At 38.1% G+C, this 21,028-nt stretch overlaps 2 protein-coding genes across 2 annotated transcripts in view; both read right to left on the bottom strand.

Moving 5' to 3' along the window:
* Positions 1 to 257: 257 nt before the first annotated feature.
* slc31a2 (solute carrier family 31 member 2) lies at positions 258 to 3,224 on the bottom strand. The gene is made up of 4 exons (XM_088391700.1): positions 3,034 to 3,224; positions 1,390 to 1,456; positions 945 to 1,149; positions 258 to 817 (listed from the first exon to the last, which is right to left on the bottom strand). Exons 1-4 carry the CDS (start codon positions 3,040 to 3,042, stop codon positions 652 to 654), a joined length of 447 nt encoding a protein of 148 aa, XP_088247826.1. The 5' UTR covers positions 3,043 to 3,224; the 3' UTR covers positions 258 to 651.
* A 653-nt stretch (positions 3,225 to 3,877) lies between these two features.
* The window catches only part of arrdc1b (arrestin domain containing 1b), a 29,090-nt gene continuing 11,939 nt past the window's right edge, over positions 3,878 to 21,028 (bottom strand). Inside the window, exons 3-9 of the mRNA XM_088392509.1 lie at positions 12,526 to 12,636; positions 10,285 to 10,335; positions 9,144 to 9,298; positions 8,809 to 8,991; positions 7,717 to 7,893; positions 6,803 to 7,250; positions 3,878 to 5,878 (exon numbers count right to left, since the gene is read on the bottom strand). Of these exons, the coding sequence (XP_088248635.1) occupies positions 5,814 to 5,878; positions 6,803 to 7,250; positions 7,717 to 7,893; positions 8,809 to 8,991; positions 9,144 to 9,298; positions 10,285 to 10,335; positions 12,526 to 12,636 (1,190 nt within the window). The 3' untranslated portion in view covers positions 3,878 to 5,813. The remainder of the gene's footprint in view (positions 5,879 to 6,802; positions 7,251 to 7,716; positions 7,894 to 8,808; positions 8,992 to 9,143; positions 9,299 to 10,284; positions 10,336 to 12,525; positions 12,637 to 21,028) is intronic.

The raw sequence follows: 21,028 nt of genomic DNA, 5'->3' as shown, positions 1-21,028 counted from the left end.
CAAAATATTCCAGTCGAGTTATTTTTGGGGATCAAATTATTGGTATTTTTGGTGTCACCCACTGTAATAAAAGTAGTGCAATCACTGCTGCTGTAATGGTCTACTGAAGTTGTAGTGTAACAAGTAGGTTAATATCACGTGATTGACTGGTTGTCCTTAAAATGTTCTCTGCATTATTTTGAGACAGATTACTGAAATCTCATGTCCAAATTAATTCATTTTAACATGAAAAATTCAAATTACTTCTATGGAGGCCATTTTTAATTTTGTAACTGTTTTCCCTTTATTTTAATCAAACTAGTGTTCAGACTGGTGTACAATGAAATTAACAAAGATATCATTTTAGTCAGATGTCTCTAAATGATCGTTAACATTAATCTACAAAGTGACTGATAACGAAGTCATTGTTGGGCACAATATTTTCCCTTTCTTTGAATTCCTACTGTTATTAGCGTGATCTTCATCACTTAAACACAACTAATTCTCAAAACTTTAACATGACAATATTGTAACACAGAATAACCCAAATCATGTACAAAATACTAACACGGCCCAAGCATCAAGAGAGCCCATAAGGAGGGTTTCCACATTTTAATGGAAATCATGATCCTTCTAATTATGAGAAGAACACACCCTGGGCTGTACTGTCCATCAATAACGATCCAGCAGAGGGAATGAGATGAAATAACCCAGAGTGGAACCCACAATGACGCCGAGAAAGATCCAAGTGTTGAAGGACATGACACACAACATCAGCATGTAGCCCAAAGTCACCTGCAGCAAGTGAAGAAATGTCTGGATTCCATGTAGCAACCAGCTGAGGACCAGGATATAAATAATACATTTATTTATTCATATGCATTTGGCAACTTCTCTGATGCTTTTCAAAAAAAATTATGACCTGTCAAACACAAAGACATGGAGGAGAAACTAAACCTACGTACTTGCTCTTGTTGCTCGGAAAGATGGGGTTTGATTCTCTGGGAGTCAATGAAGCTTCAGAGGAGCTGTTTTCCACCACAGGGCTGCTGGAAAATGGAGTAGAATATTGAGCCAACAGGGTGCTCCTGCTCAGCCATACCCTCCACACTTTTAGCAGCTCGTACAAGACCGTCAGTAGCATGACCACTATCACTGACAAAAACATGCCTGAGGGGGGAATACACACACAAAGATTTTTACACGCTCAGAATGTTAAATATGATACAAATGACATATTCAGATCAGAAAATAATAACCTTAAATGATAAACATGACATAAAGTTTAGATTTTATATTTATTTTTTTAAAGAGCTTCTTAACACCCGCCTTATGAACATTCGTAGATAGAAACAAACACTGACTAAAGGATTTTACATGTCTACCTAAAGAAAATAAATATATGGATACCTCCAGGGCTGTTCACATGCCAGAAGTCAAACAGCAGTGTCACGTTACTTGACACCTGAAATGTCATCTGAAAAAAATATATGAAAGAGAAATCATCAGCATATGAAGAAGATTAGCACATACTATTTAGCATTTAAATGAGTCCATGCCAGGAATTCCATCACTGCCGATGTGGAAATTAAATTAAATTCACATGACATAAAAAACAAACCATTTTTGAGGCAAAACAGGATACAATATTTTTGTTGTGTACTGTATGGTTTTAACAGCTTGTTAATAAAGAACGCACTTAAATTCTCTCAAATTAGGGCTTGCTTGGATTTACTTAGTGGTGTTTCAGCACTCTAAACAAATTGGGTTAGACACGCTTCTGCTTGGAATTAATAAATTGCAGACGTGATCAATTGATTTGGGGCAAAGTGATGCTAGTTTGTGTGTGAACTTTATCTCAACCACATTCCCACCCCCACATCCAAGCTGTGTGAAATTTCCATCTGCCAATGTCAGCTAAGATATAAATGCTACATGCCAAACTTAGACTCTCATGAGCAAACGAGGAGTGACAATCAAGTAATGATTTTTTTTAAGTTACATTGCATGTCATAGCTATTATTTAGGATACTTTGCATTATGATAAGCAAACGTAAGCACAATAATGTTGAGTTAAGCAATTGAAGAAAAGATTTGCAGTTCTCCATTTCAGGATCTTGTCACATTTTGAAATATTTAAACAGCTTTAAACATGATTTATTTTAACATAGTGTATATTCATTTGACATTCTCTTTCCCAACTAAAGAGCAAAAGGAAAGACAGTTATCAAATACAGTTAGTACTGGATTAGCATATTTACCCAAAAGCACGTCAGTAGCCTTCAGCAGCTCAAGTTAACAAATTAGCGGCAAAGAAAATTCTTGTGGTAATAAAGAGTAAATACACACCCATCTCCAGACAATAATTCACTGTATAAACAGCAAAAAAGTGAAGAAATATTTGGTGGAATATTTCTTTGTAAAACAAAAAAATGCTACAAAATCCTTTGTGGATACATTGAAAGATAAAATACCCTTACATTGGGGATCTTGGGCCTCGACTTGTTGGCAAGGCTATCTTACTTAAATTTTAAATTAAAACCCGAGACGATTTAAGAAGTATTGAAATAGTTACAATTTTTATTTCTGATCAAATACAATATGAATATAGATGTTGGTAATGTTGGAATATGGTAAAATCTGATCTACTATAAGGATAAATATATCAAGGCAAGTCAAATATATTTTTATAACGACCACAAAAGGTCTTTATGGGCTTCACATGTTCCCGGTTGACAATAATGACATTACCTGATCTCAACCCTCATCACATTTTCAATAAACATTGCGCATTTAGGTGGGCTGGTCTGAGTCATGAAACTCCAATGCTGAAAATGGATTTCACTCAGAATTTTGTCTTTACTTCATTACTTTGAATGCCATAACTTTTTTTTTTCTGTCTTTTTATGATTGAAATAACGAATCTTTTCACTTGTATGCTTATGGCCGCATCGACACTTGATTGTCAAACACAGGCAGCGTACAAATAGAATTTATTCCAAACGCACACGCGGTGATCTGAGTGAGAATTTGGATTAAAATCACAAAACTCACGGTCATCATGTTGAACTTGCTGGGCGAAGGAACGCGTCAGTTGCTGTTTAGTAATTAACTTCGTTTACCCATTACGGGCGGGCGGGCGTCTTTTTCTGGCTTTTGACTCTTCAAATACATTTTTGTTGCACTCTTCGACTTGGACAGACGAACGACACCACCCACTGTACCGCGTGACTTTAAACAATAAACAAGAGGCTGACGGGTAATGGAGTTTTTGCAGTGAGACGGACTGAGAAACATTTCCGGTTTATGTGGCCTCTACGCATGCGCATTCACATCAAGCCTATATGTCCATTTAGTTTTTATTTTATCACCCAGACTTTACTTGTGTTGAAAAGATGCCATAAAAGGTATTCGAAAAAAATAACATGTCGGACTCTGTTCTTATTTCATTGATGCCTAATATTCTAATATTCGGTTTAACTGGACTCTACGCATGCGCATTCACATCAAGACTATATGTCCATTTAGTTTTTATTTGATCGCTCAGACTTTACTTGTGTTAAAAAAGATGCCATAAAAGTTTTTCGAAAAAAATAACATGTCAGTCTCTGTTATTTCATTGATGCGTAATATTCTAACTGTTGTTGTGACGAACCTCTTCCACAGGAGGTCAGGAGTACACCAGTACTCAGTTTGTGAGACTGGTTAATCGTTTAGCCAGGCTTCATGCACATGCATTCACTGATATTTAGCATTATAATATATGCAATTTAAAGTACGAATGAGTGATACATAAAACATAATTGAATAAATGGACCTGAAGCCGTTCAGACCGCAACTATACGTGCTGGACTTCTACATTGGTTTGTACCCAAGTGCACAACAAAGAGGAATGGAATAGGCTGATTTGAATTGCAATTTATACATGTCAATAACAATATACCATCTCGGAATTCTTAGTCGAATGAGCAGATTATATTTTGATAACTTTTAATAGCAGTAGTTTAAAAATATGCAGCTTAATAACAATGTGATTTCATTTTAGAAAAACCCAAAAAATCCAGTGTTTTGGAAACACTTAAAATGTGACATTATTCACAAATGATCAAACAAGTCAGATAAATGTGTTGTTCTATTGTACACATTTGTTATATTACAGTGTGTACTGCACCTGTAAACCAGTTACAAGTATAGAGAGAGAGAAAGAAAAAAATAGGTACCACTTGTCAATATGTGCAAAAGGATGAATGTAAAAGCTGCACAAAAAAAGTGGTTAATCATTTCACTATCATACTCTTTGGTCTAAAGAGGGCAAACCAAGGATGTTGCACACAATGCAAAATCCTTTCAGTCGAACAAATTTTTCTTGGCAATGATGAGAGTTGCATTCCTACAGCAATTCTAGCAGGTGTAAGGGCCTGTTGTTTCTGCTTGACATCAACAAAGAAACATTTATATGCATGAAGTCTGTAGGAATAGTCCACATTAACTGGACAAGTAGACTCTGACCTACACCCTGACAGAGAGGGAGTAACTCCATTAAATGCTCCAACAGTGAATGACAAGAGCCAGAAACGTAGAAGGCAAACATTCAGTAAAATGCAGAAAAGTATTATTGCCATTTTAATTACAGTAAAACAACTTTGTTTCTGGTTGTGCCATAGTTGAAAACCATATGGCAACTGCTACGGTCATAAAATAGTGCTAAGATTTGTGTCTTGATTCACACAGGAAGAAATTATTAGTAAACAAAAAGAATAATACATTAGATACATTCAGATTAGCAGGTGTGCAGATCTCAGCCAATGTTCATCTCAAATATGTTACATATAATTAAAACCAGTGTCATGACAGAAATTAGATTACGGTGTGCCATGCAGTTAAAAGTGATGACAGAATAAATGAACTTCAAATTTGAGGGAAAGAAGTGAAAATTAACTGGCAAATCACCTCAGAATAAAGACAAAGGATGGCTAGTAAAAGTGGGCCCAGTGCAACATGCTATCACAGCACCGCACCCAAGGCACACAGCATTTACCAGAAAAAGAAGCAGTGTTCAAAGCCTTTTGTGGCTTTGGGTTAAATTACATCCACACCTGGCCTTTCTGCCTTAGAGCTCATTTTCAGACTCAACCACTGCTGATGAGTGCAGGTCTCTTCTTGCGTGATCCGCATCCAAAGCCTCCACTGCGTCTAAGTCTGCTGTACAACTTGCAGGAGGTCAAACTATTAGTCAAGTTGATGTTGTGCTCGCTGTGATTATCTTCACAACTGTCTGATAACAGGACATATTCTCTCCAAGGGAATTAATTTCTCCCAAGGCAGCCGAAGCAGCCATTGGATCTGGTCTCTCTCATCTAGTGTTGATAATGGTCAATACCTATGTATTATGTGGTCCAGTCACAAAACATCACTTCAGGTCAAGTCACTTATCATGATTTCAATTTCTCCATTACCCATGTGGGCAGGTAAGGACTCAGGACTCTCGTCTCAGGTATCAGTCTGTCCAGGTTACCTCAGAATACTCTGACCTGCTGTTTGGCTACTATGTGCCAGTTAGAGCACAGAAAAATAAAATTTAATTGGGTCCACATCGGTTTTCATCATAGCAGATAAAGTCCAGTCACTTTTAAATCTTAATTTAAGCACAGTGGTGTTAAAACTGCTCTATCTATCACAGCATGTGTGATCAAAATCAAATTCTTATTTTCACAAGACACTAACTCTTTGTACTTGTCGAGGACATGTTCATCTTTGGTGTTATGGAGTTGGTCTTGTTTTCATGAGGGTATTTCCATGATCCGGAGCTGTGGGCGGTGCTTTTTCATCAGCTTCTATTGTCCACTGTTTAAACTGAAGTTGGTGCTACTGCAACTTTCTTCATAAGTGGGTGGAGGCTCTGTGACAGAGTGATATGAACAGAAGAAGTCACATTGCGTTACTTTCATGAGTCATTCAGAGAAGTTGCTTCATCAACCACTTCTTGTATTGTCTATATATTTTTAAACTGAATTAGTGCAACTGCAGCTTTCTTCATAAATGGGCAGAGGCTCTGAGACACAGATTCAAACCGGATAGGAGATCGTATTGCATTATTTGCACGAGTCAGTCCGAGAACTTGGAAAAAAAACTTACACAAGTAAAAATGAATAGGACATTTGAAATTCTTGAGAGTACCAGGATTTACCTTTAAGGGGGGAAAAAAAACCAAAACACTGCATATTTGCTATGAAAAAAAAATATTGCTCTGGGCTTGGTTGCATTCCCACACTTGAATAGCAAAGATATTGCAATATGAAAATAAAGTTACTAATTAATCAGTTGCATTTCAACTTATGTTAGGTTACCCACAAATAACCTACCCTTTTGTGTAGGCTTTTTCTGACATTTTTGACATTGTACAGGTTATTGGTCACGATAATGGTGGAAAATGTTTTTAAATTACTTCTTACTTATTGCTTAAAAAGGGCATTTAAACATGGTTTTAGTATCACTTCACTGGTTCTTTTATATCAAACAAATTATTTTAGGTGTATTACCTACATTTTAATTATTTAGGTAATGCACCTAAAATAATTTGTATTATCTAAATTATTTAGGTAATGCACCTAAAATAATTTGTTTGATATAAAAGAACCAGTGAAGTGATTAAAAAGGAAAAACAAAATGAACTTAGTACAACTATGGTTATAGTATATTCACATTCATTCGGGCTGAATGAACTCTAGAGATTGAGAAAATGAATTTATTATTATTTGCGCATATAAAGGACCCTCTGTGACACAAATGTGATATTTCCCAGCATGTATTACCATGAGCTTACCATGAGGATAGTCCCAACTGCTATATTCTGGAGGCAAGATGAGAGCACAGGAAGTGGGGACAGGTGTGGGGTCTTCTTCAGTAAAGAAAGGTATGGTGGCCCCAGTTGAAACACAGAACAAGGGGGCAGACGCGTCAGGCTGTCTGTGGCTAGGTAGCAGCGCTGTACTGGGTGCATGGCTAAAGGCGCTCGGTGACATGTTGACAGCCTCACGTTGCTGAGAATGACTCTTGGTGGGAATCGCTTCACTGGCATCAACACCTGCACACAGCTCGTCGTCGCCCTCAATCGGAGGGGCACTGGGCGTCAGTCCTGCTGCATTGGGTGAGAGTGCCACATCGCTGTGGTCTAGACAAGAAGGTACAGTCCTTGCAGGAGACAAGTTCAAGGCAATGTTCCCAATGTAGATGGGCAGGTTGACAACTGCCTCCGGAGATTTTAGTGCGACCTGTAACCAGAAACAATTACTGTATATATGAGATTTTTGTTCTGACAAACAAAGTAGAAAAGATTTATGAGTACTTTGGGGAATTCAATGACACATCTGACAATTCCAAACTATATCGTGGCTTCATAATAATTTGCTTATGAAATAATTTCAGTCAGTAGAAAGTGTTGGATTTGATTGATTAAGAGTTTGGACAACTAAATGATGCAAAAAATGTTGAAAGAAAGGGGCAGCACACTTCATCAGGCACAAATTTTTTAATGTCTTTCTTAATCAAATGAAATCTGCAAATGTGTCAGTTTTTAATTTGAGTTAAATAGCACTTGGGAAAAATTTAGAATGCGAAAAACCAAATAACACCTTTTCCCCCCACAATGTTCTTATGCGTCTCATTTGTAAAACCCCAAAGGGAAATGTAAATATACTCTTACAATTGTGCCAGGCATGAACAAGCAGTCCCACAGACCTGAATGAAATAGTCGATATCTATGAGGCTGCAGCCTATTAACGAAGACTGAGGAAGAGGTGGGACAATGATCTGTTCTCTCCACTCTGCGTGTTTCCCTGCCTTAACTCCGGCTCCCTCCACCTCTGCGATGGTTCGGAGGTCAAATATATGCCGCTTTGTCTTGTAAGTCACTTTCTGGTAAGAAAAAAAGAACATGCAAACAAAGACGTGTCAGTAATCACAGGCGGAACTAGATTTTTTTTTCCTTGAACCAGCTCAGTGGCCTAGTGGTAGAGTGTCCGCCCTGAGACTGGAAGGTTGTGGGTTCAAACCCCGGCCGGGTCATACCAAAGACTATAAAAATGGGACCCATTGCCTCCCTGCTTGGCACTCAGCATTAAAGGTTGGAATTGGGGGGTTAGATCACCAAATGATTCCCGAGCGCGGCACCACTGCTGCTCACTGCTCCCCTCTCCCCCAGGGGATGGATCAAAATCACATGGGGATGGGTTAAATGCACAGGACAAATTTCACCACACCCAGATGTGTGTGTGACGACCCTTGGGACTTTAACTTTTTTTTTTTTTCCTGAGGTGTAGCCAAGGATATCTCAGGGGTCTGCAAAACATCTATCTATCCATCTATCTATCTTTACACCCCCCCCCACCCAAATTCTTTAGAAAACACTGATATGCATTCATCATATGTTCCCTGCGAGGGGCAGGAGGAAATGTGGGGAAATATTCACAGAAAAAACAGAAAAAAAAAAAAAAAACTAAAATGTCCATTGTCTGGTCTGGCACCTGCATAGTTCTCGATGGGGGTAGGGGTCCGAAGGGGCGTGGGAGCTCTAGCTCCGCCAGTGTTACTAGTACAAATCCTTTCACACATCTATCCAGCAATTGCAGGGTTTAACGTTCCTTTTAAAAATGAGCAAAGAAATCACAATTGGTCCAACTACTATTTTGCCTGACACTAATTCCATTGTTTGGGTATTCTCATGATTATAAAAATGTGATGTTTCAGAGAGGAGGTGGTGGTTTTACAAGTAAAGTGTTTCTTCATAAATCATTTTCATTTCCTGCGATTGTTCAGGGTTTTAGGCTTTACCTGTATGAGACTTGCCAGTACACATCCTGTGTCTTTTCCAGACTTGTTGTGGATCTCGGCGGCTAACTTGATCACCTGACCAGGGATATAGCCCCTGAAGTCACTGTGAGCTTTCAGCATAAGGGTCCCAGACTTCACCAGAAGGTAGTTAAATTTCTTTGTGGTGACAGCGTAGTTAAAATGCTGAAAAGACAGAGAAGCAAATTGAATTCAGCATTTGCAAGCGAACATTGTGTCACTTTGCTGCACTGAGATCTTCCTCAGACATGAAATCAAATAAGCTTTAATCACAGCTAAAGGTTAATGTTTGTTTGGTTAATAAGATCTGCACTTACATCAATATCCGGGACCTGATTAAGGTTGAGCAGGTTGAGAAGGTAGAAGGGCCTCTGGGCTTTGTAGTCCTTGGCAAAGCGAGGCGTGTCAATGGCAGCTTTCACACAGTAAGTAATCTTTCCAAACGGCCCTTCAAAAGAGGTCGGTGCTGCAGCTGATGGATAGCCAGAAAAAAGGGAATTTTTAGTCCTATGTCTTAAATATTGCACTTGATATGTTTTGTTTCAACCGCATTGTGTGACATGAGATGGATGTGCTGCAAATGTAAAATAAACTCTAGGTATTTACTGTCATAAATAACCGGAATAACTCACCGTTCAAATTTATTTATTTGCCAAAGAGGCTTGATTTAATGTCATTACTCGCAAATGGTCAACGTCATACATGCAGTATGTTCGCAAAGGCGATTCATCTCAGAGTAACAAATACGAAAGAGGAACAATTATGTGTCACTGCTCCATTTTCACAGTTCCCCTCTCCATGCATAATCTTTGTCCCAGAGGAACTACAATATTAAAATAAGAAATGATAACCGGTGTCCGTGTTTCACTTTGGAGGGTCCACCTTATGCCTCAATGTTAATTTAAAAAATATCCTGCACTCATATAAGGAGATCTTGAGGGCAATATTTTTTCCCACCTTGACATTGGCTAAAATCACCCACTTGCTCTTCTTATGCAAAGTCTTTCAGTCAGAGAGCATGAGAGGGGGCGAGGAAACGCAAGGGGGCATGACGACCAATTAATCCGCGACTGCACAACAGGAGAGGGACTAAAAATAAACCGAACCCCTTGTGCTTCAGCCCACGCTAAGTATGCGTGTGTGAGATAGCAAACTTCACTCTAACTAGGTATGTTGCATTGATCTCAAGGTTACTCGCACAGTGATACTAAAGAGCCGTTTAGAAGGCACATGTTGATGTATTTGAGAAATTCATTCCACGTTTCTTAAGGAAGGAATCAAGAATCACCCCACCACTTACAATCACAATTCTGTGGGAATTTGCTTTGTGCAATGCTGTACCAAGTGATCAGATGTCCTGGATTTCTAATAAAAATCCATGCAACATTTTAGTAAGAAAACAAAGGTGTGCCCTGAACACCAATAAAGTCAAACAGTTTATGAAAAGAAAGTTCACACCTGGGATGAGAAACTGGAAAGGGAAATTGTGTTCGCCTGCTGTCAGAGTTCCTGTGAAAACAAAACAAAAGAATTGATCACTTACAATACAGTGTAAACACAACTGAAATAAAACACACAAAAGAGAAAAACATTTGCTGGTGCAGAGATAAGCACAAGCCCTCGGTTTTTTTTTTTCTTTTTCTGTAGCCACAAGCAAACATTGGCTATCAAGGCGGTGGCTTATTTTCCCTGTGGAATTGAGTTTCACAGTTGGAGATTATGTTGCTCAAAAGACAGATGAACTGATATGTTGTTTGAAGGGGACCGACAACTGAAACTAGCTAACAAGGGTGATTAATAGCCCAATTAGTCATGGCTAAAACACGTAACTGGTAAAGCATTTCCCAGCAAAGTTAATCAATAATAGATAAAAGAAAAGAAAAAAAAAGCAGCAATTGACCCAAAGATTGAGTGCATTCTTCTGCACCAGTACAACTTTGGGTCAGCATCCTTTTAAGCACCTGCCCTTACGGATTATTGACTGATGATGTCTTGGAATTTAATGATGACAAAACTATGACGGTGCCTTATACCTGCCTGAATTTTTGAAGCAATGCTTATAGCCGTGTATGTTCTCATTTTTTTTAATCTCACTGTGCTGAGAGACAACAGCATCAAAACAAAATCACCATTAACACAACAGTGTTCTGTTATTATTTAATGAATATGACCTACTTAGCGCATTGTTTACTCCATAACAATAAGGTTTCCATATTACAAAAAAACACTTTTTAAAACGTTTGCATTTGTACTCACAAAGACAATGGGCCTCATCCACTAATTGTGGGTATGCACCAACCTTATGCATCGTCTTGAAACAAGACGCAATAAACGTGCACAGCGTGCCATTTGTCGCAGTTGCATGTTTAACCGAATTGGCAAGAGCATCTGCAGGAGTTTCCACCACAATTAAGATAATGGGCCGATGAAGATAATTCATAGTCTTGTAGCGATGACAGCTCATTTAAGTCAGAGCCGAATATATCTCTCCTCACGACATGCCACTCTTTCTAAGTGGTCTGTTTCATGAGATGAGGGAGGGGGGTTACTGTGTGTGTCATGTTAACTATTATAGCCAAGGATGACATGAAGAAAGAAAAAGAAGTTTACATTTATCTATGTCTATATACAAAACACATGATCTCACTGTACAGTACATTCAAATTGATTGGTCCATAGTTGAACTCGTTATTATTATGCCTTTTTTGACAAATACTTTTGGGAGCTTGTTTGATGCGTCTCGTGTTGGGTGATCACAAACACATAACTGGCAGTTTTTATTCATTTTGCTGGCGTATCGTGCAATAAATGATGAAGATGTGGCTTATTAGAAAAAGAGCTCAAATTCTCAATGACAGAATCCCATTCATGTATGGTGTATAATAAAATTGTGATTTTTTTTTTAAATTGACTCAATTTTAGTGATTGAAAAATAACATGAGGCTATAGAAAGGTTAACTTATTATCCTGTTCCATTATTTCTTATCATCTTGCTACAGCAAGCTTGGGTTGAGGTCACATCAGCATCATCAGCAGCAGGAGGAGGAGGAAAAATATCTTAGTTTTTTGTAAGTTATTAGCTGATAATAGTGACAGAATGAAGAGTTGAAACTGACACGTTCATATTATCATCACTCTTCCAGGCATCACATTAGTCATATGTTGTCCACTTTTTTTTTTTTTTTTTTGCTTAAGCGTACATCCCATTGGCATCTATCTTTGTGCTAGTTATTTACCTCACTTGTTTCCCACCGCTTATGCGGCTTAGTCCTTGGGGCAAAGCAGGCCAATTTTGAAAGAGATTGAGATACGGAAAAACTGCAGCGATAAAGGGAAGGACAGAGAGGCTGTGTCATGCATTATTTATGCCCTGCTCTGTAAAACGTGTGCTGAGGGGTTGATTGGATTGTATTTTTGCTCCCATTCTTATGTACAACTAAAACTACACTACTACAATAATGTATTAATAAAATAATTTGCACATAATTTTACATACCAGTGTTTTGGAATAAGATGTACTACATTCATGTTTAATACTTTTACAATTTCAGGAATAATAGTGACAGTTACTTAGCCAAACCACCTCTAAATATAAGCAGCTGTTAGCGGGATTGTTGTAAAAATGAAATAAAAATATATAAAATACAATTGTAAAACTAAAATAAATAAAATTAAAAAAAAAAACAAGGCTCGAATTACCTTTGTCAGCGACAGACAAAGTGCTGTTGAAGTACTGCTCCGCAATAGTCCACGATGTGTCGTTCACTTTATTGGAAATCCCACATGAGCCTTGACAGTTCACCTTGATGGCTGTGTAAAGAAAGAAAAACAATGACGTGATTGTGATTGAATGTATACTTTACATCTAATGGATGCTTTGCAACATTAAACAATACTATTGAATCATTCTCCCTTTTGATTGAAATTTGAAGGCGAGAGATGACCCCATCAGGATCTTATGCTCATACATTAGCAGATACTGATGCCGATAACCATCACCTGGTTTAGGTGAACATTTTTCAATTTTAAATCTTCCCATTTAGGATTATTTTAATCACTGATTAATGTCAATTATTTTTGGCCTCTGGTTGGATGAAAGCTGCAAAGAATGAGAGGCAATGATTGACATATATACTAATCAACCAATCACAATCGGTGGCTAAAAATATATGCAAATAAAGACCATAACATCTGTAGTTGGTTTTAGAGTACATCTGCAGTGTGATCACAGCCCCTCTGTGTCACCTCTCATCGACCTTTTACTCGTGAGGATAAGAAAGCCCTCTGATAAAATACATATAAATACATATACACGTGCACACACCCACAGTCTGACAGCAGCCAGAGGATTAATCAGAGGCAGCCAAGCAGCACTGGGAAAAGATAAGATAATTCCTAATATTTATTTTAACCTCAATCCCAAATTTGAGCCTGAGTTATAAAAGAAAATAATTAAAACAGGAGTGACTGGGTCTAATATTCATTAATTTATTTTATATACATACATACACACACACATATATATATATATATATATATATATATATATACACCTATACACCTATACATACACATATATATATATACACATATACATACACACATATATATACACATATACATACACACATATATATACACATATACATACACACATATATATATATACACATATACATACACACACACATATATATATATATATATATATATATATATATATATACCCACATATGTATGTATATGTATATATATATATATATATATATATATATACCCACATATGTATGTATATGTATATATATATATATATTAGTCGTTGTCAAGTAAAGTCAAGTCAAGTCTATTTGTATAGCCCTAAATCACAAACAGTCTCAAAGGGCTTCACATAGCCAAAAATTGACAATTATTCTCAAAGCATCCCCTGATCATAAGCTCCCAAAAGGGCAAGGAAAAACTCAAAAATTATTGTGTATTGTGCAATAGAAATTGTTTTTATTGTTTGCATCCAATTATAGTGCATCCATTCTGGTTCAATACATTTGAATCATTTGACATGTGCAAAACATAAACTAGCATTATTTGAAAAATGCAATGCAAAAGAGAGCATTTGACCAAGCTTTCCTTCGCACCTTTGAATTCCACCAGTCTCGCTCAGAAAAGGCGGACACACACGAGGAGGCAGATGGCATTGCCAGATTGTTGGCACAATTTCATGAAGGAGCGAGAGTTGAGCCTTGTAACGATGCCCACAAATAAACATTTTGAATAATAAATGAAAATTTAACTATAAATAAATAAAGATAGAGTAAACAAATGTGAGAAACAACTGTCTTTGTTCTAAATGTATTCTCCTAAAGCCATTCACATCTGAAACCCCCCCCGATATATTTACGTGTCTTGGGGGATTTCAACAGAGACTGTCTGTCTAGAGATAAATAATGGGCAGCGACTTGACAGACTCATGGAGCCAGATGGACCATGACAAAGGATGTCACATTAGTTTGAATAGTCGCAGAAAGAAAGAAGAGATACTGTAAAATCAGTGTTTCACCATTGGAGACAACATTAAAATAAATCAACATCTTCAACTCTGTCATCTCAAGTTTGGTCTCTTGTGTTTGTTCATTACTATAGTCTCTAAAGCCCAAATCAGACATGGCTAGTCTCACTAAGGTCGTAGAAACCTTTTTTTTCACGTGCTTCTGTCACAGATCACTCCTGAGACTATTGCTCACTCACCCCAACCTGTACTCTCTTTTTCCCTCATTTCTCGTCATTGCTCTGAACAGTTAATGCAAACTATGTCAAGTCCTACACCTTCTTCATCTTGACTCTTTGCAAACTCACTAACCCACTGCCTCTCTTTTATTCCCCACACTGTGAATAGCCGACATTCTGCCTGTCATCAGATGGCTTCTCTACCACATACATGTAGAGGCAGAAGTTACTAATTCTTGCTTCTTTAAACCCTTCCCCAGGTGGAGTGCCATCCCCGCTTTAGCTTCTGAAATATCCAAACTCTCCATTCAGTTCTTATTTCTGGTGCAAAGGCATTTCGACAACAGGTCTTTCATTTCGGAACCGGTTGGCTCAGTCAGTCACTGAACAAGCATCATTGAAGTGATGATGTTATGACTCGGGATTAAAATGCATCAAATTTGATTGGGATGTGTAAATAAATGATTTCATGAAGTTGCACAACAGAAGTTGAATAGTAGCTGGAAGTTGAATATGGTAGCACATGAATGTTCACTAGGGGCCAAACAATGAGCCGTTCAACTTGTAAGGAAAATGTCACTCACCAGTGCTCAGGATGCTACGTGTAGAGCATTGCTCTGACTCAGCAGCCAGCTGGATTTGTTACCAACACATTGGAGTTCATCCAAATCCTCTTTATGGTTCAGTGCGAGTGTACGCTAGTAGACACAATCCTGGTGCTGCTGCCCGTCAGAGAGAAGATGTCGTCAACAGGTTTTTTTTTTTTTTTTTCCCCCTGGATGAGTATTTCACTAGAATATGTGTATAATTCGAAAGATATAACAACAATCTCATTGGTGCTGATAGGGACCAGAATCAAAACTACTATTACGTTTCACATGGTGTCAGATCTTATATTTCAAAAATCCAACCATTCGACTAACTTTGGCCTCTTAATGAGGGTGAGGAAGGCTCGACCTGCCTGAGCTTGTTTTGCTCTTTTTCTTTGTCGCAAAACCTATTCACCCAATGGAGGAATCCTATCCTTCAGGGCATAGTTTCCTGTTAAACTTTGTGTTTGTTTTGCACCACTTGCTTTCTTCCTTTTTGCTTTCTCACACCAAATGTACATTTACTACTACAGAAAATGTTGAATTATAAATGTATCAAAAACACAAAACAAGCAATCGGACTAGATTATTTAAGAGTAATTAACTGTGATTAACTGACGGAATGAAGTTCCTCTTTGCTGTATCATTTTGCATGTGTTCTTAGATGCAGATCTTACATTCTTAGTACCTACAGACAGGTTTGCATCAAAGACCTGATATGGTGTTTTGAATACACAACAAAAGAAGTTGGAATGGGTTGAATCGGTTGAAAAATGTAGAATTTAGAGTGAAAAAACTAAATTTTGTAGAATTTGGTGTGAATTTCAAAATAAAATTTTGGGAAATTTTGGTAAGTGGGAAGGTGTGGAATAGGTAGGCAAAAGATGAACAGTTGAAAGTTGGAATGGGTTGAATCGGTTGAAAAACGTAGAAGTTAGAGTAGAAAAACGAAATTTTGGAGAATTTGGTTGAATTTCAAATTTGAAATTTTGGAATTTTTGATAGGTGAGAAGTTGTGGAATAGGCAGGCAAAAGATGAACAGTTGAAAGTTGGAATGGGTTGAATCGGTTGAAAAATGTAGAAATTAGAGTAGAAAAACGAAATTACGAAGAATTTGGTTGAATTTCAAATTTGAAAATTTGGAATTTTTTTGTAAGTGGGAAGTTGTGGAATAGGTAGGCAAAAGATGAACAGTTGGAAGTTGGAACGGGTTGAATCGGTCGAAAAATGTAGAAATTAGAGGTGAAAAACGAAATTTCGTGAAATTTTGTCGGAATTTTTAACGAGAAAACGTGAAATTTTTGAATTTGGGAATTTTGGGAATGTCGAGAATCATTCCGAATGTGGTTTGAATGTGCTGAATGAGGTGAATTTAAAAGGGGAATGACGTAAATGTGAAATGTCGAATCTGCCATTGAGAATGAATGGGGAAAAATTTGTCGTAAATTCGCGAATTTTGCGAAATCGGAAAATTTTCGGAACGAGAAAAATGGAAGCGCCCATCTCGTGAATATTTGGAATACGTCAAAAGTGGAACGGAGTGAATCGGATGAATTATGTGGAAGAAGAAGCGGGACAAAAAAGTGGCGGGAATAAAATAGAATAATAATAATAATAATAATAATAATAGAGAATGGTGTAGAATAACATATGTGTGAAGGCCATCGCCTTCACACAACTAGAAAATGCAATTTCTGGAGAAATTGCGTGTGAAGGCGAATACTTTGAATCACTTCTTGGGGAATGATGCCGAATGATGTTGAAATTAGTTGAATTTCTTGAGAAATGTGGAAAATAGAAGTGTAATACAAAATTTTAGTGAATTTGGTTGAATTTCAAATTTGAAAGTTTGGAATTTTTGGTAAGTGGGAGATTTTGGAATAGGTAGGCAAAAGATGAACAGTTGAAAGTTGGAACGGGTTGAAACGGTTAAATAATGTAGAAGTTAGAGCAAATCTTGAATCCCCATAGAGAATGAGTGGGAATTAAAAGAAAAAACAATTGCGCCAAAATTTTTTGAAATTTGGAACGAAACGATAAAAAACGGCTTCAGGAGGTTCACTTTTGGGGTTAAAATGTTGAAACGGGTTCAATCGGACAATAAATGCAAAAGTTAGCGCCTAATGTAGCTATTTAGGGCAGTTAATGTTGAAATAAGGTCACTTCCGGTTTGATTTGGGTCACTTCCGGTCTAGCTGAGGTCACTTCCGGTTTATTTGGGGTCACTTCCGGTTTAAAAAGGTCACTTCCGGTTTAAAAAGGTCACTTCCGGTTTAATTTGGGGTCACTTCCGGTTTACTTGAGGTCACTTCCGGTTCATTTGGGGTCACTTCCGGTTTGATTTGGGTCACTTCCGGTTTGATAAGAGGCACTTCCGGTCTAGCTGAGGTCACTTCCGGTTTATTTGGGGTCACTTCCGGTTTAAAAAGGTCACTTCCGGTTTAAAAAGGTCACTTCCGGTTTGATTTTGGGTCACTTCCGGTTTACCTGGGGTCACTTCCGGTTCATTTGGGGTCACTTCCGGTTTGATTTGGGTCACTTCCGGTTTGATTTGGGGTCACTTCCGGTTTACCTGAGGTCACTTCCTGTTTACCTAAGGTCACTTCCGGTTCGAATTGGGGCACTTCCGGTTCATTCTAGGTTCATTGGGAGCACTTCAGGGTCAATCCAAGATGGCCGCCACACTGGAAGTGGGGGTCAAGGGTTGAATTGTGTAAGCATAGTGGAAGTGGGGGTGAAGGGGTGAATATGGTAAGGATGAAGTGACCAAAGTGAATAAAGTTGGAATGGGTTGAATCGGTTGAAAAATGTAGAATTTAGAGTGAAAAAACTAAATTTTGTAGAATTTGGTGTGAATTTCAAAATAAAATTTTGGGAAATTTTGGTAAGTGGGAAGGTGTGGAATAGGTAGGCAAAAGATGAACAGTTGGAAGTTGGAATGGGTTGAATCGGTCAAAGAATGTAGAAATTAGAGGTGAAAAACCAAATTTTGTGAAATTTTGTCGAAATTTTTAACGTGAAAACGTGAAATTTTTGAATTTGGGAATTTTGGGAATGTCGAGAATCATTCCGAATGTGGTTTGAATGTGCTGAATGAGGTGAATTTAAAAGGGGAATGACGTAAATGTGAAATGTCGAATCTGCCATTGAGAATGAATGGGGAAAAATTTGTCGTAAATTCGCGAATTTTGCGAAATCGGAAAATTTTCGGAACGAGAAAAATGGAAGCGCTCATCTCGTGAATATTTGGAATACGTCAAAAGTGGAACGGAGTGAATCGGATGAATTATGTGGAAGAAGAAGCGGGACAAAAAAGTGTGGAGAATAAAATATAATAATAATAATAACTAGAAAATGCAATTTCTGGAGAAATTGCGTGTGAAGGCGAATACTTTGAATCACTTCTTGGGGAATGATGCCGAATGATGTTGAAATTAGTTGAATTTCTTGAGAAATGTGGAAAATAGAAGTGTACTACAGAATTTTGGTGAATTTGGTTGAATTTCAAATTTGAAAGTTTGGAATTTTTGGTAAGTGGGAGATTGTGGAATAGGTAGGCAAAAGATGAACAGTTGAAAGTTGGAACGGGTTGAAACGGTTAAATAATGTAGAAGTTAGAGCAAATCTTGAATCCCCATAGAGAATGAGTGGGAATTAAAAGAAAAAACAATTGCGCCAAAATTTTTTGAAATTTGGAACAAAACGATAAAAAACGGCTTCAGGAGGTTCACTTTTGGGGTTAAAATGTTGAAACGGGTTCAATCGGACAATAAATGCAAAAGTTAGCGCCTAATGTAGCTATTTAGGGCAGTTAATGTTGAAATAAGGTCACTTCCGGTCTATTTGGGTCACTTCCGGTTTGATTAGAGGCACTTCCGGTCTAGCTAAGGTCACTTCCGGTTTATTTGGGGTCACTTCCGGTTTAAAAAGGTCACTTCCGGTTTGATTTGGGGTCACTTCCGGTTTACCTGGGGTCACTTCCGGTTCATTTGGGTCACTTCCGGTCTATTTGAGTCACTTCCGGTTTGAATAGAGGCACTTCCGGTCTAGCTGAGGTCACTTCCGGTTTATTTGGGGTCACTTCCGGTTTAAAAAGGTCACTTCCGGTTTAAAAAGGTCACTTGCGGTTTGATTTGGGGTCACTTCCGGTTTACTTGAGGTCACTTCCGGTTCATTTGGGGTCACTTCCGGTTTGATTTGGGCCACTTCCGGTCTATTTGGGTCACTTCCGGTTTGATTAGAGGCACTTCCGGTCTAGCTGAGGTCACTTCCGGTTTATTGGGGGTCACTTCCGGTTTAAAAAGGTCACTTCCGGTTTAAAAAGGTCACTTCCGGTTTGATTTGGGGTCACTTCCGGTTTACCTGAGGTCACTTCCTGTTTACCTAAGGTCACTTCCGGTTTGATTTGGGTCACTTCCGGTCTATTTGGGTCACTTCCGGTTTGATTAGAGGCACTTCCGGTCTAGCTGAGGTCACTTCCGGTTTATTTGGGGTCACTTCCGGTTTAAAAAGGTCACTTCCGGTTTAAAAAGGTCACTTCCGGTTTGATTTGGGGTCACTTCCGGTTTACCTGAGGTCACTTCCGGTTCATTTGGGGTCACTTCCGGTTTGACTTGGGTCACTTCCGGTCTATTTGGGTCACTTCCGGTTTGATAAGAGGCACTTCCGGTCTAGCTGAGGTCACTTCCGGTTTATTTGGGGTCACTTCCGGTTTAAAAAGGTCACTTCCGGTTTAAAAAGGTCACTTCCGGTTTGATTTAGGGTCACTTCCTGTTTACCTGGGGTCACTTCCGGTTCATTTGGGGTCACTTCCGGTTTGATTTGGGTCACTTCCGGTTTGATTTGGGGTCACTTCCGGTTCACCTGAGGTCACTTCCGGTTCGAATTGGGGCACTTCCGGTTCATTCTAGGTTCATTGGGAGCACTTCAGGGTAAATCCAAGATGGCCGCCACACTGGAAGTGGGGGTCAAGGGTTGAATTGTGTAAGCACAGTGGAAGTGGGGGTGAAGGGGTGAATATGGTAAGGATGAAGTGACCAAAGTGAATAAAGTTGGAATGGGTTGAATCGGTTGAAAAATGTAGAATTTAGAGTGAAAAAACGAAATTTTGTAGAATTTGGTGTGAATTTCAAAATAAAATTTTGGGAAATTTTGGTAAGTGGGAAGGTGTGGAATAGGTAGGCAAAAGATGAACAGTTGAAAGTTGGAATGGGTTGAATCGGTCAAAGAATGTAGAAATTAGAGGTGAAAAACCAAATTTTGTGAAATTTTGTCGAAATTTTTAACGTGAAACTGTGAAATTTTTGAATTTGGGAATTTTGGGAATGTCGAGAATCATTCCGAATGTGGTTTGAATGTGCTGAATGAGGTGAATTTAAAAGGGGAATGACGTAAATGTGAAATGTCGAATCTGCCATTGAGAATGAATGGGGAAAAATTTGTCGTAAATTCGTGAATTTTGCGAAATCGGAAAATTTTCGGAACGAGAAAAATGGAAGCGCTCATCTCGTGAATATTTGGAATACGTCAAAAGTGGAACGGAGTGAATCGGATGAATTATGTGGAAGAAGAAGCGGGACAAAAAAGTGTGGAGAATAAAATATAATAATAATAATAATAATAATAATAATAATAATAGAGAATGGTGTAGAATAACATATGTGTGAAGGCCATCGCCTTCACACAATAATAATAATAATAATAATAGAGAATGGTGTAGAATAACATATGTGTGAAGGCCATCGCCTTCACACAATAATAGAGAATGGTGTAGAATAACATATGTGTGAAGGCCATCGCCTTCACACAATAATAGAGAATGGTGTAGAATAACATATGTGTGAAGGCCATCGCCTTCACACAATAACTAGAAAATGCAATTTCTGGAGAA

Source organism: Syngnathus floridae, chromosome 12, assembly GCF_059516105.1.
Source record: "Syngnathus floridae isolate MCC-2025c chromosome 12, RoL_Sflo_1.0, whole genome shotgun sequence".
In the NCBI taxonomy this organism is placed as follows: Eukaryota; Metazoa; Chordata; class Actinopteri; order Syngnathiformes; family Syngnathidae; genus Syngnathus; species Syngnathus floridae.
Note: the sequence above shows the minus strand (reverse complement) of the source record. Positions and strands in the feature narration are given on the sequence as shown.

Excerpts from the sequence above, each read along its gene's own strand:
- slc31a2 (XM_088391700.1), bottom strand. Across the intron at positions 1,150-1,389 it reads GCATGTGAACAGCCCTGGAG|GCATGTTTTTGTCAGTGATA; the intron begins GTATCCATATAT and ends TTCCCCCCTCAG. Across the intron at positions 818-944 it reads TTTCCGAGCAACAAGAGCAA|CTGGTTGCTACATGGAATCC; the intron begins GTACGTAGGTTT and ends CCTGGTCCTCAG.